This window comes from Castor canadensis, chromosome 13, assembly GCF_047511655.1.
Source record: "Castor canadensis chromosome 13, mCasCan1.hap1v2, whole genome shotgun sequence".
NCBI lineage: Eukaryota > Metazoa > Chordata > Mammalia > Rodentia > Castoridae > Castor > Castor canadensis.
The window spans coordinates 126,210,595-126,225,274 of record NC_133398.1 but is presented as its reverse complement, the minus strand read 5'-3'; the positions used below and the strand labels follow the sequence as shown (position 1 = coordinate 126,225,274).

Here is a 14,680-nt window from a genome sequence, read left to right as displayed (position 1 = left end):
AAGGGGCAAATGCCTCGCGGTCACTGAGGTCGTGCACGTCGTGTAGGGTATAGGATTTGGACGGGTTGGGGTAAGTAAAACAGGCTGTCTGGGTTGACGTTGCCAGCTTCCTTTTCCCGTGACCGAGGGTGACCGTCAGCTTCTTCCCCGCTGAAGAAAGCTGTCGTTCGTGCGCGCGGTGGTCATCGCTCAGGAGTTCTCGTCCGTGTCCTGACTTTTGAGCATCCCCACTCACGGCAGAACACGACTGGCCAAGCATGGGCTGCTGTTAGCCCGGCGCCGTGGGCACCAGTGCCTCCATCGGTCAACGGGCACACGCAGTCAGCCCCGCGGGACGAGGCGGGAGGCTTCACGGCGTTTCCCGCGGGGCCGCGTGTGTCTGAGTGAGGTGAGAGGTCGGAACCGTGCAAAGGCCAGTTTTACCCTGGCCCAGCGGCTCAAGTGGTAGAGCTGCCTGCCTAGAAAGCGTGGGGTCCTGGGTTCAAATCCTGGCACCTCCCCTCCTCCCCTCAAAAAAGAAAAAGAAAGTCCAACTTACTTTACCCAAAACGGCTACACCTGTCAGATGTCGAGATGACACCCAGCTTTTTCTTTTTTTTTGTTATAAGTAGATTCTCACTATGTTGAGACAGGATCTTGTGTTCAAAGGACCTGGGTTCAAGCATTCCTTCCCACCTCAGCACTCAAGAGCTGGGATTACAGCCGTGCACCACCACCCCCCATTAGGGCTTTCCAAAGTTGATCCTGGTACCCTACATACTGCCTTGCTCAGTCGAGTCGAAGGACCCAGGACTGAAAAAGCCTCACACACACAGCCTTCGTCTCAGTGAGTGGGTCAGTCAGTCACACAGCAACACGAGAAGCTTGGAACTCTGGGAACTGGGGCTGAGTACGTCAGTCCGTCCTCCCACCCCAGACAGCCAGCAGGGACCGATCAGGAGGAAAAGAGCACGACCCTGTGCCTGTGCTGTTTGCATTTTGATGTCCCTCGCAGGGCCAGTCCCCTCTCCTCCCTCGCCGGGAGCACAGATGTGGGGTGCGTGACGTCTCCCCGTGGCCATGCGGGTGGCCTGGCTCGCGGCCGGGCCGATGGGCTGCTTTGAAAGCCAGTCCCGGGTAGGACGCCGTCCTCACCCTCACGTCCCCTGCTCACCCGAGGGAACCCGGGGTCCACGTCATAATGACCGTGGACCCACGAGATGGAGACGGGCCATTTGCCCAGGGGTTTGGACCTGTGAGCAGTGTCGGAAGGAAGGACACACACTGTCTGCCCGTCCCACAGCAGCCTGGGTGTCCCCAGGCCGGGAAGGAGGAAGGGTCACCAAGGATCATCCTTTATTTGGGCTGCCGGCGCAGTGTGGGGCTCGGCCGGGCCCGGCAGCTGTGGGGGTTTTAAGAGCTGTCCGCAGTGGAAAGCCAGGGCAAGTGGCCTGTGTGGCACTTGGGTGACATCCAGCCTTCCTTAGGGCCGGGCTGGAGCCTGGGGCCTGGACTGTCCCTCACAGGTCCCCGTCGTGACGCCGTGACGCAGTGGGGCCGAGTAGGGAGAAGTGAAGTCCTGGGGTGTGACCTTGACGGAGTCCTTGAGACTCTGGCCTCTCTGCTTCCCACCGTCACGAGCAGCTGTGGACTGAGGCCACAGGCCCAAAAAAGCCTTCCCTCCCTACCGGTTGTCACCCATGGCGACAGGATGCATCCCACGCGTGCTCTGTGCCCAGTGGCTTGTCCACTGAGCCAAGGCGCCGGCTGCCATGGCCACCATTTGTGTTGGGCTTTGCTGTGCAGCCCGCCCGGACATTACAGACCAACACGGCGACGAGACTGCCGCCCTCGGCTCTGTGCTGGGAGGGGTGCAGAGCTCCTGAGCCCCCATGTCCAGGCGAGGTGGAGGGAGCCCACCGAGGGACTGCCCACCCAACCTCAGCATGCTCCCCAACCCCCGAAACCCTTCCAGCCATGCCCCCTTGCCAGCCAGAAAAGCATCTCACCCTGCCCGAACCCCTCGTGGACGGTCACCCCAGGACTCCAGGAAAGGCCACAGGGCTGTCACCTGAGAGCCTCACGCGCACAGATTGTGTCTGACCCAGGGCCTCCCGAGACCTCACAGAGGCCACACCACAGGCACACCGCATGTCCTGGCTGTGGGGTTCAGGGCCACCTCCTGCTGTCACCATCCTGCCGGGCCCCGGTCCCCGATGGCAGGGGTGAGGTCAGCCTCCTGGCAGGCGTCCGCGGCTCGGCTTCCCGGGAGCTCTGGTTTCTCGCTGGCCGATCGTCTTCCAGTTTTATCTGAGTGGCTCTCACTTCAGGTAACTCCAGCAGCCATGTCCCCTGCTGGCCTTGCCTCACCTGGCCTGAAGTGACCCCTGCCTGGCTTCTCCTGCCCCAGGCGAGTCCCACTGGATTCATAGCCAAGGTGACAGGTCCGTAGGGACCCCCCGGGGAAGGACTGGGCCCTCTGGTCACGTTCATTCCCAGGAAGGGACAGACCCTAGTGTGGCCACACTGACAGCCACATAACACCAAGTGGACCTGAATTTCTTCCAAGTCACCCAACCCCAAATTCTTCACCTGGCTCCCGGGGTGGACCGCAGCTAATTCTTCCCGTGACCACGTGTGACAAGAGGGTCCCAAACCTATCTATAAAAACAGACAAAAAGTACTTCTACCTAAAGCAAGAGGACAAACCGACATCTTTGTTCCATCCCCCTCATGTGTGGGAGCTGGGCAGGGTAAAAAGACAGTATTTAGTGACGTTTTCTAAGCTCTTTCTTCTTCCTCTCCCTCTTCGACCTCGAAGACAGAAACGAACGGACAGAATCGAGCCACAGGTCTGCACCGTGCTCCGTGTTGGGTCCCAGGGACGGTGCTGTGGAAAGAGGGTGAAGGGGGTTGGTCTCCACTCACCCTGTCGGTCACCCCTGCGGGTCGCACGTTCCTGACGCCACACGCCTGGTTGCATTCGCCGTAGCGGTGATGTCCCAGAAAGCAGAGGAGCTGGGGCCTGCAGCAAGAGGGCATGTTAGCGCCTGCCTGTAATCTCAGCTCTCGACAGGCCCAGGCAGGAGGACCGCAAGTCCCTGTCCCAAAAAAACCCAGAGGCAGCTCGGGGCCCAGGCTCCTTCTCGTCACCCCCGTACCCTTCTTCAAGATGGCAGCGAGCACTCAAGAGTCAGCTTTCAAGCCGGGTGCCGCCGGTGGCTCACGCCTGTAATCCCAGCTGCTTGAGATTGGGAGGATCGCAGTTCGAGGCCAGCCTGGGCAAAACGTTCTTAAAGACCTCATCTCCAAAATAGCCAGAGCAAAATGGCCTGGAGGTGTGGCTCAAGTGGTAGAGCGCCTGCAAGTGCGAAGTCCTGAGTTCAAACCCCAGTCCCACCAAAAAAAACAAAGACTTGGCCATGAGTCCAAAACCACCATGGGCATCTGGGGCCTTCCAAGAGGTGATGGGGACAAGCAGAGTGACCAGGGCACCATGGTTGGCTGTTCCAAACCCTCAGCTCTGCTAATTCCTCAACTGGACACACATCTGTGTCCCCGAACGCTGGCCCGGGCCCTCAGTTTGCTGCCTTCTTGTATGGGACCTTGTCCTCGAGAGGCTTCTGTCCCCAAAGGACCTGCCTCTCACCGGTTGTGTTACCTGCCTACTCCCGGCCCACTGCTGTCCTTCCCATCTTGCTCCCCGTCTTGGTGGTGTTGGGGTCCCCAGGTGACAAGATGCTGTTTGTCCACTTAGGGAGCTGTGCTCTCAGAAATCATTTCTGTCACCTCCACTCTTCCTTGAGACCTGTAGTTCTGCTCTTCTGGCAGGATTTACTGTGGTTTTTTTTTTTTGGTTGCATTGAGATTTGAACTCAGAACTTCACAACTTGTAAAGAAGTCTCTCTACCACCTGAGCCACTCCTCCGGTCCATTTTGCTCTGATTATTTTGGAGATTTGCGGGGGGGTCTCATGGACTGTTTGCCCCGGGGTGACCTCGGACGACAGTCCTCCTGATCTCAGCCCCCCCAAGTGGCAAGGATTACAGGCGTGAGCCTCGGCGCCCGGCTTGGCGGGGAGGTTTAAAGTAGATCGGCTGCCAGCACTGATGCGGGGAGCTCAGAAGAACGGTTACCCTACGCGGCTGTCAGGCGTCGTAGGTGGGGGTAGGCTCAGCGGTGCAGTTGGAGGCAGAGGTGCTGTGCTTTGTCCTGGCTTTTGTATCTGCGCCCACCTGTGCAGGTGGGCGTTTGTTCCCATTCCAGGAAAGGCAACGGTGGCCCCAGGGCAGGGCGCCCACTCAGGAGGCAGAAGCCAGTCCTCGACGTCCCCTTCTGCTTTCCTCTCCTTTTTCCTCCTCCTGTGGAGTTTTTATTATTTTTATTTTGTTTTATTTTTGTGGCAGGGGGCAGGGGTGGGGGGTGGTCTCGAACCCAGGGCCTCACGCGTTCCGGGTGAGCGCTGTTCTCCTGAGTTGCGCCCTCAGCCCGGCGGCATCCGTCCTGACAGAGTTTCTGCCCAGCCTCGACCTTCTGCACACCCCCGGGGGCTCGGGTGAGAAACAATTGGAAATGAGAGTTGGGTGGGTTAAGCGCAGTTCCGCGGGCTGTGTCTCCAGGGCTCGCGGGCTCTGCAAGTCCCACGGAGACACCAGTGCCCGGCAGGTGGGCGTCAGTTACTTGTTTTATTTCATATGTTGTGTTTTGGGGGGACTGGGGTTTGAACTCGGGGCTTCCCGCTTGCATAGCAGGCGCTCTACCCCCGAGAAACCTCTCCAAGTCCGTTTTGCTCTGGTTGTTTTGAAGATGGGGTGGCGGGGGTCTTGTAAGCTGTTTGCCCAGGCTGGCCTCAAACCTCGATCCTCCTGATCTCAGCCTCCCAAGTAGCTGGGGTTACAGGCGTGAGCTGCCATGCTCGACTTGTTTGTGTAGTTTTTTATTAGCGTATAATTGCCGTGCCGGGGGAGACACTGTGACTTTTACACGCGGGCTTAGCCTGCGTCTTAGTTGGATTCACTCCCTCCATCCTCCTCCCTCTTCCTTCTTCCTAGGACAATGTCAGCCGGTGTCATTCTCCTATTTTCATATCTGGACATAAAATTCATCCCCATATTTACTTCACTCCCCCTTTCCTTGTGCCCTCCTCCTCCCACTCTGCCCAGCCCCAAAAGGACCTCTTTTCCCCCTGCCCCTCATTTTCTAGGTGTGCATTGGCATTTCTAGGCCTTGGTGCCTCAGGTCTGTGTGTCTCCCACTTTCATCAGATCCCCCATTCCTTACCCTGCTCTGCCGCCCGCCCGGGGGCCTCCTTCACACACCCGCGTCTGCTTCCCACCCAGGACGTCTTGGGTTCTCAGATCACAGACGCTCCTCCAGAGTACACGTGCGGTTTCAGCTGTCGCACGCGTTTTACGAGCACGTGATGCTTCGGGATCCCGTGGCGACAGTTCCTGTGTCCGTCCATCTTTGTCCCGCTCCACAGGCGTGACCTTAAGTCACAGCTGTGGTTTTAACTCACCCAAACCCTTGGCCAGCGTTCACCGAGGAGGGGACGGCGACATGTCCCAAACCGATGAAGCCACAATCCCGGTCCGCCTGCAGTGTCCACCCAGAGCCCCTCCCTAGAAGGATGACCCCAACTTCTCAGCGAGATGACTCGTGCCCGAGAAAACGCAGAGTTGGCGCTACACAGCGCACGGGCTCCGGGGTGGGATTTCTGGGCAAAACGGGGGTGTGTGCAGATCTTAATCTCACAGGGGTGCAGCTCGCTCGCTGAACGATTCGGGGCGCCATTTTTTTAAAATCCTTCTGAGAAAGCCGGGTGCCCGTGGCTCACGCCTGTAATCCCAGCTACTCAGGAGGCAGGGATGAGGAGGGTCGTGGTTTGAAGCCAGCCCCCGGGCAAATACCCATCACAAAAAGGGCTGGCAGAGAGTGGCTCAAGGTGAAGGCCCTGAGTTCAAACCCCAGCACCACAAACAAACAAAAAAAGTCCTTCTGAGAGTTGCTTTTCTGCTGGACAAAAGGGAGGACCATGATGGGGACATCAGAGGGCTGCAGTTGCAATTAATAAAGTCGTGTGTAGGTAATGCTTGAGTGACCTCAGGCAGTCAGTTGATCAAGGAAATTAATGGCTGAGGTTTTGTTCTGTCAGCCAAGGTTTCCTCCTTTTCCAGACGGTCTGTGATTTCGGGGACTGCGTGGCGTTGCCGAGTCGGAGCCCAGGGCCTTGCGTGTGCCAGGCGTGTGCTCTGACAGTCGGTCACATCCCTTGCCCGTGGTGACATGTCTTTGTATCTGTCTGCTAATACTTTAGTGTTTATTACAGTTACTGGAAGGTGTTTATGTCAAAGTGAACTTGGCCGTCTGTACTGAAAGGACAAACTGCCCCACCAGTGCAGGTGGACAGAGAGCGCTCGGGGACTAGCCGGGAATAGTAGCTGACCTTCATTATTTGCAGGAAGTTACGTTCCATCAGTTCTTGGCAAACACTAGTCGGTGGTTCCTAGGCGAAATGCAGGGCTAGGTTCCTGGGAGCCAGTTCATTTTCCTTCGTGGTGGCACTGGGGCTTGAACTCAGGGCCTCACGCTTGCTAGGCAGGTGCTCTTCCTACCTAAGCCAGTGCACCAGGTCTTTTTCTCGTGTGTGTGTGGTGGGTATTTTAGAGTTAGGGTCTCGTGAACTGTTTGCCCAAGGTTGGCTTTGAACTGTGGTCCTCCTGATCTCAGCCTCCCAGGTAGCTAGGATGATGGCAGGCGCGAGCCCCCAGCACCTGGCAGTAAGCATATTTTCTGTTCTGTCTTTCGTTTTGTCTTTTTTTTTTTTTTTCTGGTAGTACTGGGGTTTGAACTTGCTGGGCAAGGGCTCCAGCCACGCTCCCAGCCCAACCTTTAGTCTTTGTAAATTGAGGATCTGCGGTATTTTGTCATAGCGATGGAGAGTTGGCTGACTCACACTCCCTAATCCAGCAACCCCTCCAGCAAGGCCCTCTCCTCACGCCTGCTCCGTTACCGACATGGTGGTTCCGTGGCTTGTGGGTGGTCTGTGCCCCTCGGGGTCCCAGACCCGGACTTCAGAAGCAGCTCCTCAGCACTGCAAGGTCTCTGGGGCCTGAAGAGAAGGAAAGACAAGCGGGGAGCCCTTTGTCCTCGGGGGCATCCACAGTCATGGGAGGACAGGAGCAGGCAGAAGATGCCATGTGCCACGTGAGGGGTGCAAGGGGTGCTGTGGACCCCGAGGTGCAGGAGGCAGGGCAAGCTGCATGGCGAGTCAGGAAAACGAGGAAGGGGGTCTTCAAAGAAGTGGCGTTGAGGTGGGTCTCTAATGCATTTCACCAGAGCGATCCAGACCCTCTCTTGACTCCACGGTCCGGCCTAGTCGGGACTGGAGCCCACTGGTGACGGGGTCTCTTCCCCCCCACTCCCTCCAGTGGCGCCATCTTGGGGACCCGGGGCTCTGCGAGGTCGCAGATTCCCAGGCAGTACTGTGCTGGTGCTGAGTTAAGTCCAACCTGGGCTTCCCTGCCGTTCTGCCGCGGGGGGAGGAGGTGACAAATACCCTGCCCTGCAAGGAGTTTCCTGCAGAAAACAATCCTGCCCGCTGTGCCTTGCCTCCCCTGCTAAAGCCACCGGGCAGCGTTTCCAGGTACCCGGTCCTTAACATCTAAACACTGTCCTCCTTCTCAGTCCCTCCCCCTGCTCTTTCCGCGAGGGGGATGAAGTCAACTGAAAACACCCGTGATGACCCGCCCTCGGCCCTTCCGTGGGCACTGGGGAGAAGCCAGGGTGCCGGCCATGGCACAGCAGGGCCTTTCCGTCATGTCCCCTGACTTTCAGGAGGACCCCACCTAACTCCCATCACCTCCCGTGAGCTCAGTGCTTACTGCTCAGACCCAGTTCTTCCACCTACAGGGAGGAGGCCCTGGTTGCATGCACTTGTCTGGGATGCCTGCTTCTGCATGAAGTGGAAAACCCCAATCAAACCAGCTTCAGCAGCACAGGGAGTCTATTGGTTTATGTGGAGAAGAATCCAAAAGCCAAAGGCTTCAGGCTAGGCTTGATCCAGCTGCTCCATTGTGTTACCAGGGGACCTGGTTTCTTTCCTTCCGCTGGTGCGGCCCCTTGGGTGGTTGTCCTGGGACCATGAGCAACTCCCCTCCTGATCCCCAGAGGACTGGCGATGGCTTTTGGGGTTTGCAGCGTTCACAGGCAGAAGGGGGAAGAGTCTCGGGAAGTCTTTGTGTCCCCATTCTGCGAAAGGTCACGTGCCTGTCGTTGGAGCCAGGCTCTGTGCAGGTCACACGGTCCACGTCTGTAATTGGGGGTGACGTCAGCTGGCCAGGACCACAGAGATCTCTGGTGTAGGTCTGGATGAGCAGGGAAGAGGGGACAGCCAGGCTGGAGAAGGAGCCAGCACTGTCCAGTTCACACAGCTGAGAACCTTGCTTTTATTCCGGGTGTTTCAGTCCAGCAATGCGGGTGGCCAGCTCTGGAAACAGGACAGATGCCCACCACTGATGAAGGGACTGGGAAAATGTGGCATTGAGAAGCATTTGAGTTTTATTCAGGAGCATGGAATTAGGCTGTTTGCAGGTGAGTGGATGGAACTGGAGAACTTCACGTTAAGTGAAGGAAGCCAGGTTCAAAAGTCAAAGGGCGCGTGTTTTCCCTCGTGTGGAAGCTAGACCTATAGGTTAAATGCATGTGTAGAAACACGTGATCATATAGGCACACACATACATGTATATCTACACTGAGGGGACTTCAGGAGGCGGGAGAGGAATTTCTGTGACTATACCGCACTGTCCCATAAGCTGTTGGAAACTGGGGGAGCGTGGTGACAGAGGGTGAGGAAGTAGCAAGTGGATTAATTTGATTAAAGCAAGATAGATACAGACCTGAGGCACCAAGGCGAAACCCCCTTGGACTATCAATGCACACTTAGAAAATGAGGGGCAGGAGGGAAAAGAGGTCTTTTTGGGGCTGGGCAGAGTGGGAGGAGGTGGGCACAAGGAAAGGGGGGATGCGGAAGACATGGTGACCAATTTTGTGTCCCTATATGAAAGTAAAGAATGACACCTGCTGAAACTGTTCTAGGAAGGGGGACGAGGGAGAAGGATGGAGGGGGTGAGTCTATCTGAGATGTGCTGTAAGTACACATATAAATGTCACAGTGTGTCCCCCCCCCGTATGATAATTATATGCTAACACAACAACTGAAAAAATACGGGTGCTAGAAATATGTGTCTCCCAAGGGAGGGCCTCCTGGACGTCCCTCCCCGTTACCTGGTCTCAATCCCCCTTCTCTTAGCTCTGGGAACTGAGGTCACTTCACACAGTCCTGTCACCGCCTCCCAGGATCTGAAGTGACAGGGAAAGGGGGAGCTAGAAATGCAGCCTGCCCCCTGTCACCAGCATGTCTGTCCCTCACCACATGAAGGAGGAGAAACGCACGATGGCCGGTGTCCCAGTCCCAATTCCCCGTGTCTTTTCAGCGGACAGTTCGCCGTGGTGAAGCGATGCCGTGAGAAGAGCACGGGGCTCCAGTACGCAGCCAAGTTCATCAAGAAACGAAGGACCAAGTCCAGCCGGCGGGGCGTGAGCCGCGAGGACATCGAGCGTGAGGTCAGCATCCTGAAGGAGATCCAGCACCCCAATGTCATCACCCTGCACGAAGTCTACGAGAACAAGACCGACGTCATCCTCATCCTGGAGCTGTGAGTGCCGCCCGCGGCCCCGGTCCTCCACGCTGAGCTGAGCTAGGGAAGCAATTGCAAAGTGGACTTCCAGGGGAGTCCCAGCGGGTTTGCAAGAGGGTCCCCAAATCTTGGGGTGCGTCACTTCTCTGAGGTTCATCCTCCTTTTTCTGGATCTTGTCTCTTTTCTGAGTTTTCCCTGAAGTGTCAAACACAGGTCCTTGTCTTCTGGATTCCTGACTGTGCTGATTTTCCTTCTCTTCTTGGGTATTCTCTCTCTCTCTCTCTCTTCCTTTTGTCTCTCGCTCTGCCCCCCATCTTGCACACACACGCACAGAGACCCCATCTTTAACTGTTGGAGCCGTCAGCGCTGATTGCACGAACGGGTGTGACGATAGGACTTGTTTTCAAAGCCCGGCACGTCGGGCCGGCGTGACGGGCAGCTGATGGAGGTGCACTGTTCCCTGGTGTTTCTGGTCCCCGTCTCCTGTCCCTCCCTGCCCCTGGCCGAGTCCAGCAGCGTGTGCTGGCCGGTGACGAGAGGAAGTCGAGGGAGGCCTGGGGGGAGGGTGGTCACAGCATGGCGCCCTGAGAGGAGGGGGACTGGCGGAGTGTCCCTGGAACCTCCTCACTTCCCACTGCCCGTCGTCCAGCCTTCCTTTGCAGCCTCCTAGTTATTCTTATTTCTGTATTCATTCTGAGATGGGGTCTTTCTGTGTTGCCCAGGCTCGTCTCAAACTTCTGGCCATAAATCAACCTTCTGCTTCAACCTCCCAAGTGGCTGGGACTACAAACAGGTGTCACCTCACCTGGCTTATCCTTGGTGATTTTTTTTTTTAAGACCAGAGGAGAAGCAAGCGAAAGGAGATTTATGGCAGCCAGCCCAGTCTCCAGGTGTCACCCCAGCTACCAGGGCTTTGCAGTTGGGGACAGGGTCTTGCTATGGAGCCCAGGCTGGCCACCCACTCTCAATCCTCCTGTGTCCACCTCCCTGGTGCTGGGACTACGGGTGTGTACCACCCTGACGTGACATTTTTTCACTGTACAGTGGGGTCAGTCCCCTCCAGGCTTAGGGGAGGTCAGCGAAATAAGGATTTCCCGATACCTAGCGCGCAGGGTTGGCTCAACTGTGGTTAGCACATTTCCTTCCTCCTTCCTCCTCTCCTTCCTACGTGCAGGAGTTCTCGGCCTCGCACTAGTGACGCGTGGGGCCGGGTCACTCCTTTTGGGGTGGCTGTCCTGGTGACATCCCTACATTCTGCCCCCTGGATAACAGTGGCGTTCCCACCCTCTGGTTGTGACAAGCCATAGTCCCCCAATGCGTCCTTGTCAATGTCACCGGTCCCCCTGGGGACAGAATTCTCCCTTCCCTCACAACTTTAAGGGGACTGGGGACCAGAAGCCTGCCTGGGGCACATCATGGCGCAGTCGTCACCGAGTCCCAGCCTGGCTTCTGGGAGGTCACAGGCTAGAGCAGAGGTGAGGACAGGCGTGCCAGACAGAAACAGACCTCAGCACAGACCCGCTGTGTCGTTAGCCGTCCTTAAGGCTTCATGGTGGGAGACCAGGGATACAAAACACCCAGAGCGAGGAGCGTCACGGATCACGGCTTTGCCTTTTCAGAGAATTTCCAGGAGCCCCGTGGCTCGCACACGGCGCGCTGTTCTCACACCAGAACAGGCGACGGGTGCCTGAGAAGGTTGGCCCTTGCGCCTGCCTGGGTGTGTGTTCCAAGATCCATGTCTGATGACTGACCCCATTTCCTGGACATTTTGCTTTAGGACTATTTATACCGCACAACTTAGTTGAATTCATCCCTCCATCATTCTCCTTTATCCCCCTCCCCCATTCATGGAAGTTTGAACAGGTCTCATTTTTCCATTTTCATTCATGAGTGCATAATATTCCACCACATTCACATCCATCCATCTACCCATCAATCCGTCTATCCATCCATCCATTCCTCCATCCATCCATCCATCCATCCACCCACCCATCCACCCTTCTACCTATCCATCCACTCATCCATGCACCCACTCATCCACCCATCCATCCATCCATCCATCCACCCATCCATCCATCCACCCATCCACCCATCCATCCATCCACCCACCCATCCATCCATCCACCCACCCATCCATCCATCCACTCATCCGTCCACACATCCATCCATCCACCCACCCATCCATATACCCATCCACCCACCTATCCATTTATCCATCCATCCACCATCCATCCATCCATCTGCCATCCATCCATTCCTCCATCCACCCACCCATCTACCCTTCTACCCATCCGTCCACCCATCCATGCATCCACCCATCCATCCATTCATCCACCATCCATCCATCCATCCATCCACCCATCCATCCATCCACCCATCCACCCATCCATCCATCCATCCACCCATCCATCCATCCACCCACCATCCATCCACCCATCCATCCATCCACCCACCCATCCATACACCCATCCACCCACCTATCCATTTATCCATCCATCTGCCATCCATCCATTCCTCCATCCATCCATCCACCCACCCATCTACCCTTCTACCCATCCGTCCACCCATCCATGCATCCACCCATCCACCCATCCATCCATTCATCCATTCATCCACCATCCATCCATCCATCCATCCACCCATCCACCAATCCATCCATTCATCCACCATCCATCCATCCATCCATCCACCCATCCATCCATCTACCCACCCATCCACCATCCACCCATCCACCATCCACCCATCCATCCACCCACCCCTCCACCCACCCACCCATCCATCCACCCATCCACCCATCCACCATCCACCATCCATCCATCCATCCATCCACCACCCACCCATCCACCCACCCACCATCCAATTCATCATAATTGAATTCACCCCCTCCACCATTCTCCTTTATCCCCCGCCCATTCCTGGAACAGTTTCAGCAGGTCTCATTTTCCATTTTCATTCATGAGTGCATAATATTCCACCATTTTCACCCTCCTACACCCTTTCCTTATATCTTCCTCCCTCCCACTGGTACCAGCCCCCAGACAGGACCTGATTTACCTTCCTGTCCTTAGTTTTTGGAAAAAAAAAAAGACGTTTTTGTTTAAGATTGTGACATTTCCATGTATATATGTGTTATAACCCAAATTGCTTCATTCCCTCCAATTTTCTCCTTTCTGCCTTAGTCCCCTTCTTCTGGTGATTTCAACAGATTTAAAATCCTATATTCATTCTTGAATAGAAAGTACATCAGCCACATTCACCTTCCTGACTTCCTTCTTTCACCTCCCTCTCCCATTAGTAACCCCCCTTAGTGTGACCCGATTTTCATAATATAGCTTGTAGTGGGTGTTAGGTTTTCTTGACAGCCTGTGGGTTCCCCTTGGTGATCCATAAAGGAAACTCGAACCTTACCACCACCAGTGCTGAGGCCTGGATGAAATGCAGGGTGTGCAGAGATCAGAGGTGCGGTAAGAAGCACTGGCTGTGACTTCTGCTTGGTGATGGGATTTCTGATATTAATTACACTCCCTGGTTCTTGTCCTTGCTGTCAAACTGTCCACCCTGAGTGCATTTCATTTAATGGGACATCCCCGTCCCCGAGGGGGGGACAGTCAGCCGGAAGCTACACAGAGGGGGGCGTGGCTTGCCTCAGAGCCCTGGCTTCCGATTGGCTGGTGCCAACAGCCCTAGGGTGTCCCTATTTGTGTTGGACCTGTGGGGTTGACCCCCCCCATCACGGTGGCCTCGTGGCTGTCACCTGCCTGATGGGTTACCAGGTGGAGATTTTATAAAGGAAGCATAAAATGACAAGTCTCTCTCTCATGCTGTACTGGGGTTTGAACTCAGGGACTCCCTCTTGTTAGGCAGGCACGAGCCACACCTGTAGTCCTGGTTGTGTTGGTTATTTTTGGGATGGGGTTCAGGGCTGGCTTGACCAACAGTCCTCCTCTTTGTGCCTCCTATTCTGAGTAGCTGGGATGCTTTTATTGGTCGAGATGGTGTCTTGTGAACGTTTTTGCCTGGGTTGTCTACCCCACAACCACAGTCCTCCCTTATCTCTGCCTCTCAGGTAGCTGGAATTACAGGCGTAAGCCACCGCACCCAGCCTGGGGTCTCTTTCAACTTTGATTGAGTGTGACTCAGTTCTAGGACTCAGTTTATCACAAACAGCAGCCTGTTTGGGGCCACGTCACATTGCTCCCTGCAAGGCCATTGTTCTCTTGGTTCGTTCCCTCCTTCTTCCAAAACCGAGATGCAGAGTAATCAGAATAGGGACACAGTCTTGTCACCGTGGGTCTGCACGGAGTGTGGCCGTGAGTCAGGACATGCTGGCCAGGTCAGCAAACCTGACCCTTGTGGAAAACAGAGGCCGTGATGGCTGCTAAGGACCCGAAAAGGGTCCAAGTCAGGGGAAGCTGGGGTCATGCAAGGGGCCGTGGCCATGCAGAGCCAGGGGGAGCCATATCTAATATGGGGCCGAGGACTTCCGGTCACCCCGTGCCCGGTTTCCACGAAGCACAGAGGGACTGAGGCGTCCTCCACGGCTTCTTTGGCCGCCACAATCGTTTGCTCATCTCTGAGTTCGAGCCAGTGCTTGTGCCTTTTTGAACTTTTGCTTTTGTTTTCAAGAGCGCCTCTGGCTCTTTGCTCCCAAGATGTCTCTTATCGGGCAAGGGCCTGAGAGGTGACGTGCGTGTGGCCAGCCTCGGCCTTTCCAGCGGAATTAAATCGCGGAAAAGCGGGGTGTTCCCACTCAGGCATTCTCTTGAGAAGTAGATCCCCGTGCGTGTGTGGCCCCACTGTGCTTGCCAGCTCAATGGAAGAGCATCACCCTGCATGTTATTAGACTGACATTTTTACTTACGTAAGTGGGTTAGCTGATTGCTGGATGGTCTTAAGAAAAATTGGTAGAGTGGAAATGTGGGTGGTATCCGCGAGCTCACGGGGTCTAGCGTTTTTAGGATATATTCGTCATTTTAATACCTGGCATGATTTCACTTGGGAC

At 55.8% G+C, this 14,680-nt stretch overlaps 1 protein-coding gene across 4 annotated transcripts in view; it reads left to right on the top strand.

The window, feature by feature from the left end:
- Dapk1 (death associated protein kinase 1) overlaps positions 1 to 14,680 on the top strand; it is a 127,181-nt gene that overhangs the window by 41,429 nt on the left and 71,072 nt on the right. For 3 of the 4 annotated variants that reach the window (XM_074052609.1, XM_074052606.1, XM_074052607.1), the window contains exon 3: positions 9,474 to 9,695. The exons of the other annotated variant lie outside the window; for it this stretch is intronic. In XM_074052609.1, coding sequence (XP_073908710.1) covers positions 9,474 to 9,695 — 222 coding nt within the window. The remainder of the gene's footprint in view (positions 1 to 9,473; positions 9,696 to 14,680) is intronic. 4 annotated transcript variants of the gene reach the window in all.